This window comes from Caenorhabditis remanei, chromosome II (genome assembly GCF_010183535.1).
Source record: "Caenorhabditis remanei strain PX506 chromosome II, whole genome shotgun sequence".
Lineage (NCBI taxonomy): Eukaryota > Metazoa > Nematoda > Chromadorea > Rhabditida > Rhabditidae > Caenorhabditis > Caenorhabditis remanei.
The window spans coordinates 9,466,839-9,493,523 of record NC_071329.1 but is presented as its reverse complement, the minus strand read 5'-3'; the positions used below and the strand labels follow the sequence as shown (position 1 = coordinate 9,493,523).

General features: G+C 36.9%; 7 protein-coding genes across 7 annotated transcripts; 4 read left to right on the top strand and 3 right to left on the bottom strand.

Annotated features, from left to right (window-relative positions):
- Positions 1–7,417: 7,417 nt before the first annotated feature.
- GCK72_005610 (uncharacterized protein) lies at positions 7,418–8,686 on the top strand (the record flags this gene model as incomplete). The annotated part of the gene is made up of 6 exons (XM_053725259.1): positions 7,418–7,433; positions 7,644–7,729; positions 7,778–7,883; positions 8,188–8,267; positions 8,318–8,523; positions 8,569–8,686. 6 exons carry the CDS (start codon positions 7,418–7,420, stop codon positions 8,684–8,686), a joined length of 612 nt encoding a protein of 203 aa, XP_053589453.1.
- A 129-nt stretch (positions 8,687–8,815) lies between these two features.
- GCK72_005609 (uncharacterized protein) lies at positions 8,816–10,788 on the bottom strand (the record flags this gene model as incomplete). Its single annotated transcript, XM_003117145.2, has 8 exons — positions 8,816–8,930; positions 9,012–9,265; positions 9,315–9,561; positions 9,611–9,708; positions 9,755–9,859; positions 9,913–10,016; positions 10,523–10,612; positions 10,665–10,788. The coding sequence occupies 8 exons, from the start codon at positions 10,786–10,788 to the stop codon at positions 8,816–8,818; spliced, it is 1,137 nt and encodes a 378-aa protein (XP_003117193.2).
- Positions 10,789–14,340: 3,552 nt separating this feature from the next.
- On the top strand, positions 14,341–15,096 carry GCK72_005608 (uncharacterized protein; the record flags this gene model as incomplete). The annotated part of the gene is made up of 3 exons (XM_003117074.1): positions 14,341–14,389; positions 14,443–14,720; positions 15,058–15,096. 3 exons carry the CDS (start codon positions 14,341–14,343, stop codon positions 15,094–15,096), a joined length of 366 nt encoding a protein of 121 aa, XP_003117122.1.
- Positions 15,097–16,408: 1,312 nt separating this feature from the next.
- Positions 16,409–16,881, top strand: GCK72_005607 (uncharacterized protein; the record flags this gene model as incomplete). The annotated part of the gene is made up of 3 exons (XM_003116771.2): positions 16,409–16,451; positions 16,508–16,773; positions 16,837–16,881. 3 exons carry the CDS (start codon positions 16,409–16,411, stop codon positions 16,879–16,881), a joined length of 354 nt encoding a protein of 117 aa, XP_003116819.2.
- A 1,276-nt stretch (positions 16,882–18,157) lies between these two features.
- Positions 18,158–19,864, top strand: GCK72_005606 (uncharacterized protein; the record flags this gene model as incomplete). Its single annotated transcript, XM_053725258.1, has 2 exons — positions 18,158–18,208; positions 19,526–19,864. The coding sequence occupies 2 exons, from the start codon at positions 18,158–18,160 to the stop codon at positions 19,862–19,864; spliced, it is 390 nt and encodes a 129-aa protein (XP_053589452.1).
- Positions 19,865–22,890: 3,026 nt separating this feature from the next.
- On the bottom strand, positions 22,891–24,464 carry GCK72_005605 (uncharacterized protein; the record flags this gene model as incomplete). Its single annotated transcript, XM_053725257.1, has 6 exons — positions 22,891–23,212; positions 23,258–23,535; positions 23,782–23,857; positions 23,903–24,100; positions 24,231–24,311; positions 24,358–24,464. 6 exons carry the CDS (start codon positions 24,462–24,464, stop codon positions 22,891–22,893), a joined length of 1,062 nt encoding a protein of 353 aa, XP_053589451.1.
- A 588-nt stretch (positions 24,465–25,052) lies between these two features.
- GCK72_005604 (uncharacterized protein) lies at positions 25,053–26,104 on the bottom strand (the record flags this gene model as incomplete). The annotated part of the gene is made up of 5 exons (XM_003116863.2): positions 25,053–25,278; positions 25,340–25,425; positions 25,473–25,568; positions 25,889–25,993; positions 26,042–26,104. 5 exons carry the CDS (start codon positions 26,102–26,104, stop codon positions 25,053–25,055), a joined length of 576 nt encoding a protein of 191 aa, XP_003116911.1.
- Positions 26,105–26,685: the final 581 nt, after the last annotated feature.

Genomic DNA, 26,685 nt, shown 5'->3' with positions numbered 1-26,685 from the left:
ACATTTTAGGGAAAAACCAGCGGGAGACTTCTTTCAGCTGACATTTTTTTATGGTCAACAAAATAATATGACGCAATAATTTTCAACGAAACTGAATAACTATACTAGACATTTGAAAAGGTTGTGCTTTTTTGACATATTTTCAGCGGAATAATAGCCGATATTATATATTTGGAGCATCGTAACTCGCCGAAGTGTTTCAATTTCTACGTCGTAAGACATTTCGAAATCATAACCTCTAATGATTAATTCAATGATTGCAGACGAGCGTTGGCTCATTGAACTTTTATGTTGCTAGGCAATACTGAGAATTACTTTCAACTGTCAATAACTACGCCTACTCAAGATGAAGTCAACAAAAAGATCTTGAAGAAGTGGGGCTAGTTCTAGAATTGTTTATGATATGAGATGGTTTTCACATTAAATGACTTCTATGAATGTTTACGTGGCTCAGTTTTTGCCAAAAGTTCATCAGAATCTATCTTATTCTACACGACGGGAGCATGTGATGATGATCTTTCAGAACAATTAGAAAGAGGAATCACAGTTTTCCAAAGTGAAAAGAAATACAGAAAATAGATTTCTCGTCCGAAAAACGGCATGTGACCTCTTTTGAAACACGCCTGTGAGAACCTTTTGAGAGTCGAAAAAGAGCAGCAGAACCCATGAATTATGCAGTTTTACGACGACGTTTCGGCTTATCTGCATTATTGTCTTACATTCGGGAATTGGATGAAAAAGAGAATAAGAACAAAGAGAAAGGGAGGAGAAATAGAAGAAGAAGCTCCTTTTTTCTTCAACAAACAACTTTGGGAATTGGGTGTCAGTTGTTCTAGAACTTGATGGATCTGGAATAAAATTGAACACTTTCTTGTGGGAGCTAAGGGAATTCAACAGCGAACATCGGGGCATCTGATGAAAAATGGAAATGTTCGAGCATTGGATCTTTTGATAATATCAAGAACTGTACATTTTATTGTAAGTCAATGAAAGGCGGCATTTGACCATTTGCACCGCTTCCTCCTGATGCGTAGTCTTCCCGAGCGTTTCTTGACGACGAAGCGGTTGATCCCATGTAGCCGAAGCTAAAATCTACCAACGCGAATATTTATTGTCTATATCGGGATTACCGTTCGTTTTTGTAAACATGTTTGTTCGCCGAAACTTTGAATTTTCGCGAACTCTGAGGGTTTTCTGATTGAAGTTTCATTACTTTGTTCTCAAGGGAACATGAATGGAAGCAAAACAAAGAACTTGGGGTAGCAACAGCCATCATTTGACCTATTCAAAATTAATTCTTACGTTTTTAAAATATGTCCAAATAAATCAATTTCAGAACGTGCCACAAAAATTTCTGGCAACTAGGTAAAACTGAAACCTAAATCAGACAATTATACTGTAAAACTTTCAGATTTTCTGTCAAAGAATTGATAGAAGTTATTAGTAATTGGGTAATGGTTTTTTATTTTTGCAAATTAGCATTAACACTCGAGTTTTTCATTTTCCACGGGATCCGCATTTATCATCTGATACCCTTTGAAACAGTTTCCTTTTCTGATTATTTTCATCGTTTCAGTACTCTATTTCTCATCAATGAAGTGTCTAACCACCACAAACATCTCCCGAATTTCATTCAGATGATGTTTGATGTCTCTATCGAAAAGTTGCATTTATACTAAGCGAAAGTGTTAATTATTCGAAATTACCCGTTACTCCTTGTCGTATATATCCATTCAAATTTCTATACTTCGCCATCTGAATTTTCTCACATCACCTTTCTTCTTCGTTTTCTTCTTCTTTTTCGTGAACTTATCGCATCAAGTATGTCTGAGACGTGTCGACAGCCGTTTCGCACTTGATCATTTATTCATAATCGTGCCTTCTAATATATCTATCGCTCTTTCTCACTCCCTTTCTCTTACCCACTCATACATTTCTTAAACGATCCAAACACCCACTTTTTGTGTCCCATCTGCTCCCGATATCTCCTTCTTTTCCCATCTGTTTTCTAAAACAACATATCTATCTTCTTACTCTTTCTGATAGATTCCTCTCCATCTCTTGAAAAAAGCGGCAACATTGCATTCAGTTGGTTTGTGACAAACTGATTTGCGATTTTAGACTGGTTGAGGAGCCGATGGTCACTGGGGAATTTCCGGAATTTCGGAAAGATGTCGTTTCCGCACGAAACCACTTGGCGTAAGGCTCTCTCTGTTCGAATGGTGGCACGAGAAAGTAGAATCAATTAAGTGTCTTCTTTTGAGAAGTCGACTAGACCGCCCCCATTTTTCATGTTTATCTGTCATTGTTGGCAAATGGTTTTGACAAATTCTTGATCCCTTCCAAACCATCTGAGGCTCTTTCCTTATCTTTTTGAGCTCCAATTCGTTAATATTAATAAAAAAATTTTTTAGCAGAGATGCCAGCAAAGCCTATTTAACGCGGTATATCTTTTTTGACAAAGGAGATATCAAAAAGTTGCCAATAGACAAAATACAGCCGAATTCTTATATTATAGTCCTTTAGTTGGAAAAAACTTGGTAGCTGTCGAGTCAGTTGAGATATTGTGTGCCAAACTCATGATATTGGGGGTACCTCTATTAGAGGTTTTACGGTATACTGTACCTATCGGGGCAAGGTCTCTCAAGTCTAGGAAGAAAAGTCAACATTATGCTAAATTCTGGTCCATTATGCTGTCATTAAGAAATGTTGAGAAATATTTATGATTTGAGAGACAGTTATTGAAAGTTTGTAACCCTACTGACCACTTCTTCGCAATGAATATATGAGTTGCATCAACCCAGGTCTGAAAAAGCACGATCAGCTCACAATAATCTTTCATCTCATCGTCCCATTTTCCAGCTCTTTCTTATTTTTTATCGTAAAGATTGTCAAGGAAAAACACCTTGTCACAGTCAATTGAAAGCTAGTTGAAAAGCTGAAAAAGGATGTATATAGTGAAGTCATAACTAATTGAAAACCCGGTCTTGTTTTGTTATTTTCTTCTATTTGTGTTGCTCCCCTTTTTCTGCTTTTTGCCGCTAAAGAAGAGGACTCCTCTCACATTTCACAAGTGGGCCAAAATAGTGAAAAGAGGAAAAAAGTTGTGTGTCAGATTTCCCTCTTCCCGAATATATAGGAGAATAAAGAAAGCGAACTCAACCAATCCCATCTCGGCAGTTTTCTACCTCCGTATCTTGAATCTCAATCTGTTTTAATGTCAATCGAATCAGAGTTCAGATACACAAAAAGAGTCACTTTTTATGGGTTTTGTTAGAGAAGAAGTGTTCTCCCAAAGGGGCAAAATCTCTCTTTTCAATTCTTAATTCCCAGAAGAAGACCTTCCTTCTTCTAATCGAATAAACCTTCAAAAAGGTCATTCTTCTATTTGAGATTGAATAGAGCCACCTGTCGATCATCCATGTCTCCTGTTCTAATTGTTACATTTCTCGAGACATTGGCTTTCGTTTCATGTCACATTGACGTGTGTGTTCTTCCTATTTTTCTTTCTTTTTTCTGGCTCCACTACTATTATTATCCAAATTGAGGTCCACATTTCTCTCCGTTAATCCATCACTCTCTTCATTTCTTATTTTCAAAAAACCAGACCCTCCTTGCCAAATTTTCAGTGGTGGTTCTTATATTCAGATGCCAACTGCTCCATCTCAATTCACAAAATACGCCCTTTTTGCCCTCTTCTTCCAACTTTTTAATTAGAAATTTCGCGCCATTCTCTTCTTCTTTTCTCCTCCTAGTCAACCAAAAACTTTTTTTTTCATTTTCATTGGTCTTTTTTCTATTTCGATGAGATTGGTTGTATGCTCCCTCTAGTATGTGCCAACTGGCTCATGTTGTGTTGCAGATGAGCACATATGTACCACAAACTCAATCAAAAATATATACGCGAAGACGTCCCGCCGACGACGACTCGTTTCGATTATAATAGGGTCCGAGGGGCGGAGATTTTCGTGTTTTCGAGATAAGAAACACGCGAAAAAAGGAGATTTAGGCATTGGAACCTTGTGGGGAGAAAACGTACTCTCTGTCGATTCGAATATGTTCCAATTTTGCATATTGTAGTCATTCCATTAATACGGCATTTCTAATTAACCATCTTTACTTTTCAAGCACCGGGAAATTTTGAAGCCACCTGATGCGTTTGAGTGGGAATCTCACAATAACAGCTCTAGCTTCAAAATGCTTCAGCTGGCAAAACATTTTTCATTAAATGTGAAAATCTCTGCGCAGCTAGCAACATACAATGGTAACAAAGTAAATTTCTGTACAGTTTCACTTCTGATCTCTCCCGTTTTTATTTTCATTATTTTCCTCTTTTTCAGCTCAAAAGTTCCCTGCAAACTTTACTTCATTCTTTTAAATGTCTCCTTTTCGTTTCAGCCAAAATAGAAAATTCCTAGTTTTAAGAAAAATAAAAACTTCAGTCTATCTTTCTTCTTTTCTTCTTCTTTGAATTCTGAACACCGTCTCCTTTTTTATTTTGAATTCACTCATCCACTTGCTAATTTTCTGTTTTTTCTTTTCCAGCCACTTCTTTTTCTGTCTTTTCTTTCGTTGTATTTCATAATGTCATTCTCGCAATACGATATCCTTCTGGACACCAAAAAGTACATGTCTTCCTTTCTCTCGACACACTCGAAACTTCCGAAAATCTCTCAGATTTCACCCAGCTTCTACTCCTTCCACCAAACCAGGAGAAACGACGGAGCATTTTTAATTAGGAGTGCTCCATGTGTCCCTTCGAAACCAGCCTTCTTCAGTCCCATCCGGAGCTTTTCTTCCCTTGTTTGTTTTTCTCGATAATATAGTTCCGAACTCAATTTTAGTAGTCAGGAAGCGAAAAGACGACGCAATATTTATTACCCCTTTCCCGCCCAAGATACTTGTGTTTTCTCGAACAGATATCCCCTCTTCTAACACATTTTTTACCCTCTTCTCGTTTTCTCCCACATCGTTTTCTATTGGTTTTTATGTTGAACCTCATTAAATTTCTTCGAAACGATGGCCGAAGAACAATATGAGATCACAAATCCATGTCTTTGTCTGCCACGTCATCCCCTCTCTAGCTCCGCTCCGCCCATTCCCATCTCAGGGAATTTTGGGCAATTCGCCCACCGTTTTGGGCGATTTGCCCACCAATTAGGCAGGCTTGCCGCCACGATGGCGGCAAGACCGCCCAAATCGAGGGCGAATTGCCCATTTTATGTTGTTTCTAGCGTGCGCTTCGCTTGCTCCCCTCGTCGCAATATATTCATTTAGTGAAAAACAGAAGAAAATTTATGGATTTAATCAGCATTTATTAATTTGTTCAAAATTACAAAATCAAAATCAAAAATATGAATGTGAGAAGAGTTGGTGAACGAAGAAAGGGTTAGAAGGAAACAAGTTATATATGAGTAGTGGAGAGAACGGTTGGCAGGAGGTGTTTCGACGTTTCATAATAACGAGAAGTCTTCGGCGAATGACCTGAAATGATATTTATAATAGTAGAATTCGTTAGTAGCAGCAGTGATCCTCGTCTTCGAAAAGATTTCGCTTTTCATCATAACACTTGTATTAAGAGACGGTTTAGCGAAGGGAGACGTCGAATCATGAGCTGTCGTGTCCACTATAAGATAACTTACTTGAATGAGTCAACTCCATGTGGCTAGCATCAGAAAGTCGAAGTGCTGGCAGTCAGATCAATAGCTGGCGGTTAGAAGTTCCGTAGAGAGACGGTTTTTATTTCCATCGAACAAGTGTTCTGAAGTCCCAAATTATTTTCTTCTGTATTAATAAGTTTTTTTCACTTACGAAGATCTCCTTTACTTTCGAATAGCATCTTTTCCGGGATTTTAAAAACATGCATTCTCAGGGAATTTTAGGCGAGGTTTCGGCGCCTTGCCGGCATTTTGCCTCTATTTTCGGCGAATTGCCCTCAATTTGGGCAGGTTGCCCACTTGGCGAGGGTTGGGCAAGAGTTGGGCAAGGGTGGGGTGGAAGAAGTGGGGGTGTGCGTGAGGATGGAGTAGGGCAAGTTGCCCATTTGTAGGGCAATTCGCCCACTTTTTAAACATGCGCTCTACTGCACTCTGAAAATCATCAACTTTTTGCTGCGTCATTTATTATTTTAATTTATTCGTTTTAAATACACTATTCTATCAAATGCATGTTTTTAAAATCCCGGAAAAGATGCTATTCGAAAGTAAAGGAGATCTTCGTAAGTGAAAAAAACTTATTAATACAGAAGAAAATAATTTGGGACTTCAGAACACTTGTTCGATGGAAATAAAAACCGTCTCTCTACGGAACTTCTAACCGCCAGCTATTGATCTGACTGCCAGCACTTCGACTTTCTGATGCTAGCCACATGGAGTTGACTCATTCAAGTAAGTTATCTTATAGTGGACACGACAGCTCATGATTCGACGTCTCCCTTCGCTAAACCGTCTCTTAATACAAGTGTTATGATGAAAAGCGAAATCTTTTCGAAGACGAGGATCACTGCTGCTACTAACGAATTCTACTATTATAAATATCATTTCAGGTCATTCGCCGAAGACTTCTCGTTATTATGAAACGTCGAAACACCTCCTGCCAACCGTTCTCTCCACTACTCATATATAACTTGTTTCCTTCTAACCCTTTCTTCGTTCACCAACTCTTCTCACATTCATATTTTTGATTTTGATTTTGTAATTTTGAACAAATTAATAAATGCTGATTAAATCCATAAATTTTCTTCTGTTTTTCACTAAATGAATATATTGCGACGAGGGGAGCAAGCGAAGCGCACGCTAGAAACAACATAAAATGGGCAATTCGCCCTCGATTTGGGCGGTCTTGCCGCCATCGTGGCGGCAAGCCTGCCTAATTGGTGGGCAAATCGCCCAAAACGGTGGGCGAATTGCCCAAAATTCCCTGAGTTTGATAGAATAGTGTATTTAAAACGAATAAATTAAAATAATAAATGACGCAGCAAAAAGTTGATGATTTTCAGAGTGCAGTAGAGCGCATGTTTAAAAAGTGGGCGAATTGCCCTACAAATGGGCAACTTGCCCTACTCCATCCTCACGCACACCCCCACTTCTTCCACCCCACCCTTGCCCAACTCTTGCCCAACCCTCGCCAAGTGGGCAACCTGCCCAAATTGAGGGCAATTCGCCGAAAATAGAGGCAAAATGCCGGCAAGGCGCCGAAACCTCGCCTAAAATTCCCTGAGATTATATTTCCTTGTTTCTTTTCCCTCTATTCCTTTTAGAATATCTTCGTTTTATGTCCCCATAATTACCTTCGTCAACCTATACTCATCATCACCGTTTCTCGTTTTCCCTCTGTCACATCTTCTTACACTTTTTCTAGAAATTCGACTTCATCTTCACCTCTTCATTCAATCTGAAACGTATTTCAATGTGCTCTCATGAGCCGGAAGAATGGTTAGTTACATCTGAAAATAACGGTCCTCGTTAAGTTTTCAAACTTCTCTTATTACGGAATACAACAGAAACAACAGTTTTAGACTTGCATCTTGGGAGTTCCTGTTTTCAAAACTTTTCGCAGCAAGATTTAGATAAGAATTCAACTGAAAAAAGCAGTGTTTCACATTTAGATTAGTTTTTGTATCTATCTTATCATTTTAATTTCAGGCTTCTCCGTCGTCTCCGTGTTCATAATAAGTGTGATAGCTCAAGTGACATGTGAAGAGTTCGAGTTGGAAAACACAGAAGCATTGGTCAGTTACAAGTCACATAAAATTCTCAATTCGTTTGAAACAATTCAGGTTGAATGTGTCCAATGTGTCCAATTATGGCGATCAGCATCAGCAAAAGAAGGGAAAGTTTGTACGAGTGGAGCGTCTACGTGCAAAGGAAATGCCTGCTTTATGAGTGAGTTTATTTTGTTCTGAAAATATTTCAGTAGAAAATTTGAATCAAATTTCAATTTTTACAACTTTATTAAAACTTTGCTTGAATATCCTTTTTCCAAAACTTATTCCGTGTGCACGTCTTCATTTTTCATCTGACTCGCTGTGCTCTGTGCATGGAACCAGAATCGTCTGAAAGTTTATGACCGACACTAAGATTTGAAATCAAAAAATAAAATAACTAAGCTATATCAAGAAAGTTTGAATGGTTTCCGATAACTTTTGGTTTCCATCGCTTTTCATTTGATATTGAGCAGAATTTTCAGGGCAATGCAAGCACTGTCCAGTATATCAATACATGTCGGGATGTGTCAACTTTACTCCATGGCAGCTAGCAGATCTGGAGGTATCACTAAAGAGCATAAACACCTTTAGTTATTACAAAAACTATTCCAGATGAACCGCCGAACGTCAGAACTACGAATGAGACGGGTTGGAGCAGTTCTTCTTTGCGAAGACACATTCAATCAAACGACTTGTGTCTGTAATCGAAGAGACAAGTGTAATTCAATTCATTCTCGTCTTCCGTTTGCTACGTATTCCGAAGGTTTATTCCGTGGTATTGTCAATTTTGATACGATCATCGCAGCTATGGATCCGAGGTTTTTTTTCTCGATGTTTCATCGGAATATATCAATTTTCTTCAGATATCTCGAAGTAATGTCCGGTTATCATTTTCGATTCCTCGCATCTTCATCATCGTTTTCATTCTCATCACTTTTTTCTTCCATCGCAATCATTCTTCTCTTTCTTCTGAGTCATTGATTATGGGTTACTTTTAGAGCAACGAATAAACATTGCTCAATTCTGAGAAACAAGAAAATACTCGTTTATTCGAAGAGATCACAAAATGAAGAAAACAAAAAGCAAAGGTTTGAAAATAAAATCAAAAGTTTACATGTATCGATATGAGAAATCATAGGTGACAGTTGCTCCGGAAGTATAAAGAATCACTGGTAGAGGATTTACTGTTGTCGTGATATTGAGTGGTGTGTTCAGGCAGCAGTCTCTGAAAATGTTTTCAGTGAAGGATTCAGATTCTGATATTCATAGATTAAGTGTTTCGTCCCAAAGAGCTAGAAAAACAAACCGATCGTTAGTTATCCTAGGATCTTCCAGATGTTTCACTTCAATTCCTCCTTCATAACATCCGAATGAACAGATTTCCCGTCTAGTTGATTCTGACGTTATCTCGTAAATTACTTGAATTGTTCGACCAGTTGGACCAACAATCCACGAGTTGCAAAATGTGAAGTATTGATCATCGTTTTTACTAAATCTGACAGTTAGTTTCTGTTTTTGCCATCTATCAGTTGCGAAAAGTGTTGAACCACATCCTTCTGGCTGAAATTAAAATATATGTGTAGGCTTGAATGTTTTCGAAATAACTGACCCTCTGATCGCAAAGATCTCCACCATATCCCATCGGGCAGTTACAAATTTGACAATTATTTGGATTCGGTATCCCTCCGTTCGCGCAATTCGCAACCTGACCACCCGAGTTACGGCAAGAGTCATAGCATGAATAATATTGATTAATCTGATCGAAATCATAGAAATTTGGAATCATGCTTCCCATTGTCTCAATAAAAGTTCTGTCTTTTGGAAGCATTGTTTGTTCATCATCTTTATTCGAAAATCTGAAAACAAGAAACTAGAAAAATTAGAAACTTTTGAAAAGCAACTCACGAGTCAGCAGAATAATGCATTACACTTCCATAATCGTACGGTACTAAATTCGCCCAAAGACGAGGTGAGAGTAGTTCGAAATTAGGGAGATCTCGTTGCTGTAAATTATGATTTAAGAAGAAATGGTTTCACTTTGATCCCCACATCAATGTTTTGAGCGAGAATATCAAGATATCTGTTTCTATCACTCCTCGATTGAGTATGTTCAATTCCAATAGCATGCATCAATTCGTGAATTGCTGTTCCCATCTGAATGTATTACTAGCACTTGATTTTTTAATTCAATAATTTTCGTCACGTACTCCCCAACAATTCTTAGTCAAAGATACATCTTGAATTCCAATTTGTTGACGGCCAATAGGTGAAGAACACGATCCGAGGTCGACAATTCGTACCGAGTCGCCGTCTGTAAGAAATCACGTCTTCCTTTCAAATAGAAGCATCTATAATGAGAACAAAGAGTGTAGTCTCCAGAAAATACAAAGTTCCGTGACGTCAAAGAATGTTCGAAAGTGACATTTTGAGCGAATTGATTCTCAAAGCGTCATTAAACTGTGGAAATCAACGAGTGTCGGAATTGAAAGTTCTGTGTTTTCTTTCTTCAGTTGCTGATGTATCTACTATGGAGGATCAAGGCTATAGATCAAAATACAGATTTCCAAAAACGGGGTTATCTTTTTTGTTTGAGTTATCCGATTATCAACTTTCCAATGACGACTAAACTGTGAAACTAAATCGGAGCAAAAAATTAACTTTAATAAATAAAATATGATAAAATATGATTTTTTATTTAGTTCTGATGGCGATGAATTGGATTTTCAACAGTTAGATGTGGACAATAACATCTTAAATCAATCTCTTTTAATATTAGTCAAAAGGAAATTGTGTCTAGTTTAGAAAATAAAATCTTACTTGAAGAACGTTCATTTACATTCTGGAATCGGATACATGTCCAGGCATGGAGCTCCTCAATCGCCATTCTCACTGACTTTTTGATGTTACCTAAAAGAAAATTCAACATCAAATACCCTCATTCATCTCTCCATTTTCTCACTTGTCACATTTCCAACAAAATACGGCACAGTATTGTTTGGCCATCGATATGAGAGATCTCTTTGAACTTGTCTCACTTCCCTCTGTAAACTGTTTTTGAGTGACTCATTTCCTTTTTTCAACATTTTGTTATTTTAAAATTGACACAAACGGAGAAGTGTTATTTGTGGATAAGATCATTGGCTTTATTTACAAAATGACGAACCCTTCCCAATGATCCAAAGTTCGAATGCGTTCGATAATAGGGAATGGCACAGTCGATCGCCGTCTGAAAAGTGACGAATTTTTAAAAGGGAATCATTGATAAATAGGAAAATCATATCAATTGATATCTGAATGATTGAAAATTTGAACAAACTCGTCTTCAAATTTTGAGAATTTCCTTGAAAAACAACTTACCAAAAATATAATCACCCAAGTTGTGATACCTAAATCGAGCCGCATAATGTGACAAGAATAACCAAAATCGGAGCCCTCCCGCCGTCGTAAAATGTGCCAACTCAACTGGTATTTGAGCAAACTTTTTTCTAACTGCTCCACCTCCTCTTTCATCAGATCTTTTTAGCAAATACAGTTCGATTTTGTAATTTCCTCCCTCCTCTATTTCTATTTGAGGTTCCCTCTCCTTCTTTATTTGAATAGAATAACTTTCGGATTTCTGGTAAAATTACTTGTTTCCTTGTTTGATTGTCTGCTTTCAACAAGTTGTTCAGATGGTTTCTCTAATGAATTTAAAGTGAATTTGCCAATGTCACAGAGCAAGATTCATCTAGTTACAAGGGTATACGGTTGGTTTATTCAGCTTGGATACGATGACTCCGATAAAAAACAAACAGTGATTATGAAAACTTTGAATTATTTTTTGAAACCGACGTATGTTCTCCCGATTTTTTTCCCGTTTTTTTCACAATATGCAAATAAATTTAGATTTGTTCCATGCTTGTTTCCCTTATTATCTTGTTAAATTCCGAAAAATCAGTCTGGACATTCATGAAATGTTTGAAAAATAGGTCTACATTAATTATAGTCGTTCACACATGTAATTATATCAATTGAATTTGTTTAGAGTTTCAAGGAGATCCATTTCTCAAAACTCTCCATTTCGTTGCTCCATTATAGACCTCCATGTTGATATGACCTGTCAATTGGTGTCTTCAGTCTCAAAAAGTAATAAAGTTTTTTCAGATGATTTATTGAAACAGTAAATATTTATTATTTACAATTGAGCAGTCTCCGCCGACTAACTGGTAGCTGACTATCCTGTTTACTCTCCCTTCACAATTTTGTTTTCTGCTCTTTTCTACCAAATGATCTCTTCCATTTTGGAGATGAGTAGTCAGAAATGAATTTTGAAATTGCAATTTTCCTGCTGATCATCCAGTTCACACATGTGATTGAAGATGAAAACAAATTTGGGGGTATTGTGGTCAAACGATTTGAACCCGTTGAATTCGTTGATCAGGACAGAGAAAAAGAAGATATTCTAAAATCAGATAAGAATAACAATGACTATTTGGTATTAAAAATAGTGATAGAAGAGAATATGTTGTAGTATAGAATGATATTTAAAGTATTTTTGCAGATGACTTTTTTAAAATCTAGACAGGAGTTCTTGATACATAAAATTAAATAAACGAACTTGAGATCCGTGAACATGCAAAATAAAAAATGTTTGCATTTTCAGAGGAAGTCAGGTAGATAATCATCAATTATGTGACAACTACTGTTAGATTCGTTCAGTTTTTTGTATAAGACGTAAGATACAATCATTTAAATTTTTTACTCTACTGATTATTCAGGTCTGAAAAGTGTTTGTGCAATTTGTTCTCTACTCATGAACCCATTTCGATCAATCAACTTCTCGCGTGCGTTGATTCTTTTGGTCTAATTGATGACCGATCGGATGGTTCAGGCCGATCAACTCCATGTGGGGAACACGTTTTCTTAGACTGCAGAGTACGTTTATTCTGCAGTTTATGATGGTGATGAGAACCCATTGGAACAAACTATCATGTGATAGCACGCGGTTGATATCATTTGTCTACAAACCTTTTTGGAGAATTCCCATCTAGCAACTACTGGAAACGATCTAGAACAAAATAGTATGAAGTAGAACGAGTTAAGCAGTTTGCTTTAGTTTCTGGTTGAATATTATGAGTGAAATTAAACTGAGATAAAACTGAATCATATATTTTTTTCTGGAAGGGACCCTGTGAAAAAATGTTCAGGATTATTGTTGTTCTACTACGAACTACCATCATAACCTTTCAGATTTAATCTTAACTCCAAGTGAAGCTGAAACATTCAATATTTCTCTTTGAAAGACATGAAAAAGTCGTATTAATCACGGAAAGTACGGTATCTCACGCAGTGAAACGACGGCGACGGCAGACGTCTCTCGGTACAGATTATGATGATACGAACAATTTGTACCGAAAAAACGAGGATAGTCATCCAAGATGTTTCCTTTTCAGACGACTGCACTTGAGTCGTGCCTGGAAGATTGACCATCAGACAAAAGAATGTGTACAAGAGGAACTACAGTTGAATAATTAACAGAGGAAATTCGGTGGGATGAAAAGAAGAAGTTGGGTGGTTCATCATAGAAGCGTCGTCATTCTCGAACTTGACATCACTGGAAAACAAGAATTGTTTGATTTTAGGAACTATCCGAGTTGTGATTTTTGGAATTTGGATTCTTGTATTTCTGCTTAATTGTAGAACATCTCACAGTTGCAAAACCGTCGATGAGTTCGTTAATTCTTAACCGAATTCGGAACCACGCATTACCGTTCGAACAAGAAAAAACTATGCTTTATTCATACAATCCCAATAAATTTTAATTGAATTCGTGTCGACAGTCTGATCAGTATTAGTTCGCCACCATCTTCTTCTGAAACAGGTCATACGGTAGACATGCCACGCCCTGATATCATCACTTCGATACGCTACAAACTAGAAAGTTCTGGAATTTGAGAAAAATTAAACCGCATTTGAAATGTAATAATAGAATCAAAGAAGTTCAATATCAATTGATCCCTGAATATAGGATTATCACATTTTGATTGGATACTGAAGCTTCACTTGTTGCCTGCACAGAAAGAACTACAGCTCCCGAGAAAAAAACAACTCCAAAAGAATTCTGATTTTGGATTATCTTCAAGCTTACTGTAGTTAAGTGAGATTCCTCAGTCAATGTTTCCAAAAGTGTAGAATGAGATGATCGTAATGAAAAACTTCAAATTTCAAAAGATCGCCGCAAAAATATGTTTTCTTTTTAATCTGAACCACAGAGTTCGGTCACCTTGAACCGAGCGATCAGAAGCTTCCTCGTTCTCTGAATCCCCCAATTTATTTTCGTCTTTTGAGTTTTTCTCTATAATCTCCTACAGTAACCCACTCTCTTTTCTCCTAAGCTCCACCCATTTTGTTCTTTTCCCAAAAGAATACTGTAGTCGTCGTTCTCCTGATCCCACTGATCTTCCATACGTCTTCAAAATGAACTCAACAATACCACCCACTCCTATTGATACCCTCCGTCTCTTCGTCTTCTATCCTATTTCTTTCTCTTTTCGTTCTCCTTTTTGTCCCACCCCTTCAAGAAGATGTCACTATAAAAGAAGCATGGCGACTACTGGATTTCCAACAGCAAAAGCTTAAACTTCTAAAATCATCCAATGCAATCTCAAACCTTCTTCACCACTTCCATTCTTTTGGTTGTCATCGGTGAGAGTTTGACTTAAAACGAATATCTGAAAATAATGACTAAATAATTTCAGTTGCCTTCTGCTCTGCGGCTCCAATGATTGAAGAACCAAAACTCGAAAAGCCAACGAATCTTGAAATCTTATTTGCAAAAATTGTCAAGAAGCAGAACGAATCAAAACAACATCGTCTCATCAACTTCATCAGCCGAGCCATGCCAGGAGGTGTCGATGCTCCAGTTGCAATGATGGCTGAATACGAAACCTTCAAATCTGACAAATCAGCAAACTTCTTGAATGATGGAGCTGGACACGTTGTCTTCCGTCAATACAGACGTGCTCGTCTCTCTGATGTAAGTTCAATGAGACTAAACAAAAGAAGATAGATAATGACCGCAAGTTGAACGCGCATGTGATATATTGAGAGATCATTTCTGAATTGTTCACTGGTCGGACTGTCGTTTTACTATATGGATAGTGAGAACTTATAGATCATTCACACATTCGTATATGGTTTTTGGCCCTAGATCGCACTGAACTTTTCAGAACTGAGGATTCGTAGCGATGATATAGAGGAAGAGAGGAAGCCGCATAGTTGTAGAGATGAATGTACTGAGATTTTGAGCAAATCTGAAATTAGAGAAAATCTGAGATCAATAACAACTCATTCTCATTCTTCAATCTTTTCAGATTCTCCACAATGTCAACCGTCGTGCTGGAGGAGTCTAATCTCGACTATCTGATCCCATTGATCTGTATTTTCTCTTCTTGTATCTATTATCATTGTTATCTTTTTCATTCTTCTCTCCCCAAAAACTTTCCCTGTCTTCTCTGACAGTCCCTTGTACATCCTTTCCCTCCCACCCTCTCATCTCTCGGACATATCAACTCGACATATCAGACGTCTTCTTCTTCTTCTTCATCTTCTGACATATCGTTCAACGAACATATCATCAACCAATGACACGGGTCTCGCCTTGACGAAACAAAGGAATATCGGTTTTCCAGTTCATATCAGACAATTTCTTCTTTTTTGAAATGTATCAGTGTACTTCTTTGTATATTTTGTTCCCCTTAATAAATAAGTTTCATTCAAACTTTGCTTTATCGATTTTATTTTGTTTCAGTTTCAGTGATGTCACTGTGCTTTGTGCCGCCACCAAGTATAACAAAAGGAATGCTATCTTCGAAGTCTTCTATTTCTTTTTAGAGAAAATAGATGAAGAAAAAGAGAAGAAGAAGAAGAAGTTTTTAGGAATAAGGCTGTTCTATTAATAAAAAATGGCATACGGAAATAGATTTATTTGGTGAAGATCTTTAAAAGTCATGAGATTACTTTCAAAGATCAGTTTCAAAATAATACTGAAAACAAGATCAATCATTAAAAAACTTCAGGAATTCGCTTGACTCAGAAAGAATCTGCTTGTGGATTGAAAAAAGAGAACATGAAAAATAAGGATAGTAGTAGTAACAAATTAGAATAACACAGAGAATGAGCGTCTGAAGCCGTGGTGGTCGTCTACCAATCCGCCGTCCTTTTATACGACGTCTGGCAGCAGAGTACGCTCAATCAGAGAAGGCGTGGCCTTCAGAGAACGAATTAATGTGAAATAGCACGTCTACCATCTTTTCAACTTGAAACTGGCGATCAGTGATGTACGCACTTGTCCTCTTCTGTGTTTTTGAGAGTGGACCCCACCTTCTGAAGTCTTCGAGTGTCTAAAATAACTTCTTCGTTCTCCTATTCTTCTTCAACATATCAAACTTCCGGTGCATTGATGAAAGTTGATAAAGTCTGTGTCTCCTGATTTTGCATTATATTGAACTGTTCGCGTCATTGGTTGATAGAAGATCACAGTTTGTCGAATTCTCTCTTATCACAATGCTCTCTTACCATCATCTGTGTCGGCGTGTCTCGTGTTCACATCGTCCATCGTTTCGACGTCTGAATCAAATAAATAGCGGCCATCGAAGTCATGACTTCGCTAAGTTTCACACCATCTTCTGCATTCCTATTTTCCATTCGTTCTGAAACAAAACAATGATGCGATTCGTTGTTCTTCTCGCTCTTATTGCTTTCCCATGTAAGTTTCGCTCTTATATTTCCTTCCGAATTTCCTACTTATTCGAATATTTTCAGTCATCCTCGCTGCTCCCGAAATAGATTCGGCAGATCAAGCATCTGGATTGGATGTCTTGTACAAAAAACTGATGAAAAAACAAGAAACAGTAAAGAATGCTCGTCTGATTGACTTCATCAGTAGAGGTGCTCCATCTGGAGTTGATGCTCCAATCCCTTCAATTGCTGAATATGAAACATTCAAATCTGACAAATCTGTGAACTTTTTGAGTGACGGAGCTGGACATATCGTGTTCCGTCAATTCAGAAGAATCAGAATCTCTGATGTAAGTTTTTTTTAAATTTGGTTATTACCATATATACCATATTCACATTTTTCCTTTTTTCAGTTACTCGGATCCCAAATGAAATCTCGAGCAGGACTCCGATTGTAAATCTGTTATCTATGAATAATTGTTATCTGTTATCTACCTTCAATTGAATTTCTCAACTATTGGACGGGTCCAAATCCAAAAAACAAAAAGAATTAAAACATGATCTGACGATGTCTATACTGACTATTGATTGATTTTTTTCTGACGAAATGAAGAATTCTTCGTATCTCTTTTTTTTTGGTTGATAGAAAACGATAAAAACGAAACAGAAATAGAAAAGAAGTTGACCATTTAAACGCAAAAAGGGAAATAAAACGAGAAAAGATCGCTGTATCACACAATGTTCTCTCCTATTTGGATTTCTCTGTCGGTCGTTTAACGACTACCAGAAGTGCAACAAACTTTTTGTGTTTTCCAATTAAAACAACTTTTGTTTTCAGACTCATTTCAAGCGTTCTAATCTTATCTAACTTTTTATTTTTATCTTGATTTCATTGTGTTCCAGGACAAAGTCCAGAAATTTCTTCACCCAACGGATCTGTGTTTTTCTCCATCAATTTGTACCAATCACCGATCACATTGATCACATTTCAGATCATAATATTCTCTTACGTTTCAGATTTTAATGTTTTTATAAACAACTGATATCTCTTGTTTTTGAAATATTGCAAATTTTACATCTCAAAAGACGAGAAAGTTCTGTAATTACATTTGCACTGGGTGCATTCAGGGTTCTTGTGGTGGACGCCTTCTTCTTCTGAAGAGATGACAGAAACGGACTATGATCAGTCGTATAGAAATTTCTCGTGTGTGATGAGGAAGTATGGCATGTGAATTGATTCTAGAGAACATGTGAACTGAAGAAAACTGTGATGAAATGTTCAATGATACTGAATGTAATTCGATGAATTGAATGCCTAAATCAGCTTTGATAACTACAAACTATTCCGTGTGACGTAGTAACTCTAGGAATATGATTCATCAAAAAATAAACTACCGTCCTGGAAGTTTGTTTTTTTTTTCATTACGTTTCCAGTAAATTCTCGAAAATAATGTATTTGGTTGTCTCAATGGTATCAATTGTTCACGTGATGGAACCGCCGACAAAATTCATTGATTATAATTGTTCGAATCCCTTAAAACTGTCTGAAAAATACGGAAATTATTTGTGAACTACCATTTTTCAGAATTTCTTTCAACTCTTCATATCGCAAATAGATTGGGAATAATATGTCTACATCTCACATGATCATGGTTGAAATTCTCAGAAATTTCTAGAAAGAATGTTTCAGAGATTTTACTTGGGGTGTTGAATAGCGTTCCAGAAAAAAACACTATGCTTTATTACATACATCTGGAGCATGATGATGCAATTAGAGTGGAAAAGGTTTATGAAACCTATGGAAACTAGATAGAATAGAATGCTCACTGTACCTGCTGATGTGAATTATGTTTTAAGAGAGATTTGATTAGGTGATGAGAAACGAAGTTGGGATTGATTAAACTGTTTTACTGTTAGCATTGTGATGGAATGTTCCAATACATTTCTATTGAAGTTACCCGACAATAGGTAGACGATCAGTTTCGACTTCTATTACTGTTCTATTCCACTTCATAAAATTCTGTGTTGTAGTGCCGGTCAAAAGTTTATAAATTTTAGCTGTTTTCAGTTGAAAATTACCATCTTTGAAAGGATGTATCGGTATTCCTGATTGAACCACAAAAAACATTTTGTATGGACTATGCAGATCAAAAGTAGAATATTTTTTTAGTTGGCCATTTTTTTGTACGAGCGCTCTCTAACAAGTTACAGACCGGCGAATATATTTCTTTTTTGAATTAACATATTTCAGTGCAAATTGACTGTAACTTGAGAGTGCTCTTACAAAAAATGGCCAACTACAAAAATGAAGTTCTACTTTTCATCTGCATGAAATCCGAAACCTTCTCTCCAAGTTGGTAATTTTCCACTGACAACAGCAAAAATGTATAAACTTTTGGCTAACACTGTATATTAGTTTATTGAATTCGGTATTTTTGAAGTTTCAATGAATCCTACGTTCTCTTTCTTATGATTGTTTGTGTACTGTTTAATGCTATTTCAGCAAACGATGATAACTGGCAAATGTTCATTCCACTTCTACTCTTTTATATAGAGTTTTCAAACAAAGAACACACAGAATAGAGTGATTTACAACTACCACAAGACACCCGATTTTCCGCCAAAATACGATCAGCAACAATTAATCACAAGAAATCACAAGACGGTGTGAACTGACTGAACCTCTCGATTCTTCATTCATCAAGTTCCATTGAACGGTTTAGCACGACTAAACGGCAAAGAAGCCACAGTCTTATGATTGTCCGAAAATGGGCGGAGATGGATTCAGAGAACGATTATTTAGGTGACGAATTAGATACCGTACTCTTATATAAATTAGAGAAATAGGAAAAGTTCCGGTTTTATTCGATAGTTCAGAAAAAAAACAGTTCCTGAGCTCGAACGAGTTTCAACAGTTCTTTGGTTTGTTCCAGAAATTCCAGAAACCTTCAGAGACATTCAAAGCATTCAAAATTTACATTCAAAACTGTAATCCTTGCGAAACAACTTGCTTTACCCATTTTATTAGAAATTCGTTTTTAACTAGTGTTAAACTGCGTTTTGATCAATATTAAAATTAATCATCTAGTTAACATTATTCAGTTGTTCCTAGAGTGCGCGGTATCGGGCTCCACGTGGACTCCTCCTCCGGTTTGTGGGATCCTCCTGGACTCGTTCTCATCCCGCACTCCTGGACGACTCCGTTCTGGGCTCATCCCTATCCTGGTCTCCCTCTCATGTTCTGGACTCCTCCTCAAGTTCTGGATCCTGGACTCCTCCTGGACTCCTCCTCCTCCTGATGTCCTGGATCCTGGACTCCTTCTCATGTTTTGGGCTCATCCTGGACTGGGCTCATCCTGGTTCTGGGCTGTTAGGACTCCTCCTCAAGTTCTGGTGCTGCTGAAGTTCACTACTCACTATGAGTATCTGCCGAATGAATAACCATTTCTGATCATTCATTTGCCGGATGCGCAGTACTGAACATGTTATAACCGGATACTCATCGCTGAACATTCAGTCACCGAATTACCATTTTTGATCATCCAGTCACCGAACGCTCATCGCTGAACATCCTGTCTTGTGTACTCCCACACATTTATATATGAATCGACAAGTTACATAGATGCCCACCTCTACCGATGTGTCCGACATCTCACGGACTCCGCCAGTCGCCATATTTACCATGGGAAATGGGCGGGGCTTATAGGAATATAGGTATATATGTATATAGGCTTATAGGAAAATACTGTAGACTCCAATTTCTCACTTTTTCAATTGCGAAAAAACAAAAAAGCTCTGTGTGGTCTATGGTGGACTTGTTGAATCTAAGATTGAAGCCGTAACAGTGTTTTTTTTCTGTAACTTCTGTAAAGTTATGTTCAAAATTAGCTTTTCGCTTCAGTCGAGATGTTGTTTGTAACTGAAACGTCAGATACATAGTCTATAATTCAGATGTTTTTTTCTCGAAATGTGAAGGATTCAATAGCTTTGATAGCTGTTTATTAATGAATCAAGGGGAAACTGTCAAAGAAAAATTGCAAAAAAGGAGGAGTCCTCCAGGTTGTTTACAGGTACTCCTCATTCCCGGCTCAACACTCTTCCAATCCAGTCGCCTGATTCGCTGAAGCTTTCAGCGGATTTGTAGATGTCCAGACCTGAAATAGAATATTTTCACAACTTACAAATTTCTTGAGAGAATTTCAAACAAAATGCTTGTTTTTTTCAGGCCCATAATCCAATACATCGAAAAAGGGTACATCTATGAAAAAATTGATTTTAGATTGAATCGAAGGGTACATCGAGGAGATGTGATCATGGGGTACATCCATGGGGTCATCATAGGGTACATCGAGTCAGAATTTTCATAAAATTCCAGGATCCAGGACATCAGGAGGAGTCTAGGATCGGCCCAGTACCGGAAGAGGAGTTCAGGATCGGCCCAGAACCGCAGGAGGAGTCCACGTGGAGCTCACAACCGGGAGTCCAGAACGTGAGAGGGAGTCCAGGATAAGGAGGACTCGAGGAGCCCAGAACTTGAGGAGAAGTCCAGGATGAGCCGAAAACTTGAGGAGAAGTCCAGGATGAGCCCAGAAAATTGAAACCCAGATGTAGAAAATATTAGGTTGAGTCATAAGTTTCTTTCTTTTTTTGGGGTTGGACTTTGACTTACGGTTTCTAGGTACTGTGATTGTTTATCGACCCAAACTTTTTTGCATTATGATGAACTTTTCAGTGGCTAACAAACAATGTTTTAAGTTAGTGAACAGACAGTCCAGTCATGAAAACGACAGTTTTTTCTGTCTCCAATCAAATTTCTATTTTGAAAAGGTTTTTGATTCTAGTCGAATTTATATTAAAATTCTGAGATTTTTATGAGAAAACAAGTGGTATTTATAAAGAAAGACTTTGTCTTGTTATAATAATTTAGTTTTGGATGAAACTCTCCAAGACAAAGAAGTTGTGATCAGACGACCGACAGGTATGAGAAAACAATGTTCTCCTGGGTTTAAGTCGATTACTAAAATATTGGAGAGAGCATTTATATCAAACTATTTGCAAAAGTTAGACAGTAGCATAAGCAAGTCATGCAACAAAAAACTATATACCAAAGTCATTCGAATAAGTGATAAAACTTGGCTGATGTGATTGTTAAGATTTTCACACTTTTGAGAATATTAGTAAAGTAGACCTGAGTGGAGTCTAGGTCTTTTTTCAACGCACCCAAACAAATCTGAATTATTTTGTTACTAGTAATCAACAGTAGATACATTGTTCTAAAATTGTGCAAAATATCTAGTACATTGATTCAAAAGTACGAGCAGTAGGCTTCATCAAACTCAAAAATCACGTGAATTTGATGAAGTTGACTTCGGGCTTCTTGCGAAAAAAGACAAATGGTGTGAATATCCGAAACAAAGTAAATTTAGAAACATCAATGTCTACTCTATTTAATAATAAGCATTTCCACTGATTTCCTTCTCTAGCGTTAAAGAAAAATCGAAAATACTCGCACATCTCTAAATTGCTAATGCTCACCGTTCTTCAAAGACCCGCATTAAACCATCGTTGTTTAGTTCAAATATCTTTATTGTTTTTTTTATACATAATTGTTTTTGCTTGTTTTAATTCTCAATTGCTCACACATTCTCGTCAACATTTTCTAGGAAAAAAATGGAGTCGAAGAATCGTACCAAAAAAGGGTTCCTCAAGTGTTTTGACTTGCCTACGGCTGAGATTAAGCAGATGGCGGACGTCAAGTCACAGGTAGAATCACAATGAGTTATAAGTATTAACCAATTATATTTTTCATTATATGAGTTATTAGCCTTCGAGAAATTGCGTGTCAAAAATCATCTCAAAAGAGAAAGAAACTTATGACTCAGGCTAATATGTATTTTAAAATATCTTTTATCGATTATCGATTCGTCTTTTCCATTTATCACTGAAGATCAACAGAAAACCCGACTGACAGTTTCTGTAGATCTTTCTCCAAATGAATCTTCGGGATCGCAAATTGATAAATCTATACATCTCACTGACTTGTAAAGTATAAAAATCGAATTCTGGAACAAAGGGAAACTCATCTTCAATGTTTTTCCATTATAAATTTTAAAATAATAAACAATATCTATCTTCGTACTACGGATACAGAGAAAAGATCACCATCATACGATAGAGCTTGACCGTTTTTTTTCAGACGGTTCAATGAAGATTCACCACAAACAATGTTATTAATCACCTGGTTTCCAGTACCAAGTTTGTTCTAGGAATCATTTTAGAAACGAAGGGAGAGCACCTAGTTCACCTGTCAAGATTCGGATGAGCCTGGATCTTCTTTGCCCCCATCTATGATGGAGGGCCCCTGGGAAAGATATGTTTTACTTCGAATCAATCGCTGACAATCAATGATATCAAAAACTTTAATTTACACTGATATTCAAAAGAAAATATTCAAAAATTTCAGTTACTTATAAAACAACGTTCCCATCAACAAATTCCACTTGCAGATCCTTTAGCTGGTTGTTTAAATCTCGAATCTTCTTCAGAAGATCTGACTTTCGAGAGATCATTGGTTGATTGCTCAAATCATATTTTCTATCTCCCACTGGTATCCGACTGTCAGTTTTTGCTATTTCCTCCTCGAGCTCATTCTTCCGGGATAGTAGTTTAAGAATTGAGTATTCTTTAGAATATTCTCCATCCAATCGAGTTGTTATCATTTTAAAAATGCTGTCAATCCAAGAAATAACAGCTATTGGGAACTCCAAACATGTAGCTGACTTGGAATGTCTGAAAATCATATCGTTATCGTATTTGACACAAAAAGAAACTAACATTACAAACTCTTGGAAGCCACGACCTGAAGTGGTCAAATAAGTCACATCCTTGAAAATGAGATTAGGAAGAAAAGGAGCTGTGTTATCCATGTGAATCGTCAATTGTCTGAACATACTGTGAGTGCATTTCATCCAAAAACAAACCAATTGGTTCAAATGGGGACAATTGAAACGATTGAGCATCAAAGTGACACTAATACTGTTTCGTAATGAAAACAAATCTTCGATACGGACCCAATGTGCTTCATGGTATTCCATGTCCAAGAACTGAAATGCCTGAAATATAATAGTTCGCAGTTTATAAAAAATAAAAGAATCTACTTTTTCGTGAGTAAATTTTTCTGGAAAACTGTTCAAAGTTATCATTATTTTCCTCTCCAAATTTGCCATATTCATAATAATATCCAGGTCGGTTGCTTCTATTTTATCTCCTTCAATCAATAAAATTTTCCAATCGAGAGAAGATAGAAGCTCTTTGATGCTTGTTTCCGTCATCTTATTCGTATGAAATGCCAGTATTACATTAGGAGAAGGGAACAAGTTTTGAATTCTCTCAAGAGCTCTAGCGATATTCTCACTCATACTTTTCCCACAACACCTGAATTTAATAACAGTAAATAAATGACTCCGACTATGATCTCACCACTTAGAGATTTCTTTTCCACGAATATTTCCATCATCTCTTCCTCCATTCAAGTATACAAAACAGTCCATCTCTCCAGCAACTTCCAATTGAATATAGGATTTTTGATCTTTGAATGAAATGAAGTAACTGGATGCTTTTATTCTAGCCAAATAGACAAAATATTCCATTTGATACGAGGACAATGCCAATTTGATTCTTCAAGAAATCACTTAGTAAGGAGGAAGCATTCTAAATGAACGGATACACGATGAAACTCTAAAGCAGGGATTCATTTTATGATTATCCCTTAAATTCCCGATCCCTGACTCCCATAATAAATATAAACCTTTCTTGAACAGTCATTGATCGAATCACTTCTTTCATCGGAACAAACGGAAGTTTTGCAAGTGGAAACCTCGTTTTCCTGCTGAATAAACTTGTATCATGGATTGTTCACTGTTAGAAAAACTCACTTTTCAATCGAATCCAATGCATTTTTCGTTCGTTTTACAAACAGATATAACTTGAATAATGAGAAAGTAGTCTCATCTGAGAACTCAAGATTTATAAATCTCATCATTTTTCTTTCTCAAAAACTGTTTCGAGTCAAAAATGACTGAGAGAGATTTCAAAAATAAGTTTAAATGCTGAGATTCGGGGGAGAAGACATCTTTGAAACTCTGGAGCATCAGCTGTTATCGTGACAGATAACGAATGTCAGCTGTTATCAAATTTCTAATTTCATCCAGATCATGAATGTTATTACAGGGTTCATTGTGCAATGAAGCCATGAGTGCATTGTTTTAGATTTCATTTCATCAAACATAAAACACGAATAGAATCACATTTGGTAAGAAAACGCGGACATAAGAAGCGGGTCGTTTTTACTATAGCATAAGATCAAGGATGATCGAATACAAGTAAGGAGAAAGCTGCTATAGGACGAGAAGAATGGGATGAAAATATTTATGAACTGGGGAAGGAATTGGAAAAGGAGCGCAAATAATTTAATACGGAACTCGTTACTCTGAGATGTTTCAAAACGTTGGCTTTAAAATAAATATATTAAGAGCTTCTCCAGAAATATAACCATAAAAATCGGAAACTCTTTAAATATTTAATAACAAAGACTAAGGACAACAAGACAGATTTTAGGAGAAGAAACTTCTTAGCCAACAACCACTTTTCCGGTGTCTTCTTTGCCTGCCATTCTTGGCTTTCCAACGGTAAATGGAATGTAACGGTACTTGATCATATGCATGATTTGTCTCTTGAGCGTAAGGAAAGTGAGAATGAAGAAATACATGACAAGAATTGGCCAGAACACGGGAACGTCGAAGAACTCGAAGAATGTGCAGGTGATAGCTATGAGTGTAGCCTTCATGAACGAATGCCTGTAGAAAAATTAGTGTCAAAAGTGCTTTCGAAACTAAAAACGACAATAAGAGCGCTTACCAGAATTTGAACTCGGGCAATCTTCGCATGAATGGACGAAACTCGTCATTAGTTTTTGATGGAAGTACTGGTCCATCGTCTTCATCCTAAAATGAAAACTTATGAAAAAAAACATGAAAAGAGATGTGATTACATCAAACTCAAGAGCCGGGTCAATTGATGGAGTTAAGAAGAGGAGGAACAGATTCAAGTAGTAGATTCCAACAGCATAGGCGACAATGTAGAATCCCTGAAAACTCCACTTGTGGGTTGTTCTCGTAAAAGTAGTAGGATATTTCAGAAATTTACTCGTTTTTTTGGAATCTCTCAAATTAGAAACAGGACGAGTACCGGTCAGTATCTCGCTATTACTTCCTAGAAAAAAACTTTCTTAATAATTCGAAATGATTACAATACACGCTCAAAAAATAAGTAAAATCTTAGTTTTATCATAAAGTAAATTCGATTCGGTCCGTTATTTGGGACGGAGCAATTTATAATCAGTCTGGTAAAAACATGGTTTAAACCATGTTTAGATACTATTTCTGCATTTTCTTTTATAAGAATTACCTGCAACAATACGATTCTGGATGCGAAGAAGACGAGAGAGATCAGAGCGATAACCCAACGAAAAGCTGTATGTGGCGTCAGACGATCGAGATAGTATTGATATTTCTGAAAAACTCAAGCATACCGGCTGAACTATTTCAAAACAAAACTCACCACTTCCAAACTGTGAAAGAATCTAGAAGTTACACCTGGCCTGTCCCTGAGTCCGTCGTCCATATTACCTGGGAAAATCGATAATAAAGTTTAATTTTTTTTTTCGAAAACCGAAACGAAATATAAAATCCACGTGAAAGTAACAGGAAGGTGTTAAAATTACGTGAAAATTGATAAAATATTGATTCCAAAACTTGCAAGAACACGTCAGGGAATACGCAAACACAGGCACGGCAAAGCGCACAACTTTTTCCCAAAAGTGAAAGGAGGTGTAGGCTTATACATGTGTAGGATCGAGATTATTGCACATATTCAGATTTACTAAGAATTTTCAATTATTTTAATGTCATCAAATTGTGAACTAATTGTATACAGTATCTATGCACGAGAAAAAATAACAGATACTGTTTTAGTGCGAATAATTATATCTTATTTACAACAATGAATTAGTTGATTCGGCCAGAATGTTCTGATAATCTACTGAAATGACTTGTAAAATTAGAAAATTAAGTTATAGGATCTTTCATAGACATTGCCTGGCTTTGGTTACAATAGTAGTAAGAAACATAACGGAATTTGTTTAAAGGTCTCACGAGGAATACAGTAATCCTCCAAAGAATCATTGCTCAGTTTTCGATAATGTT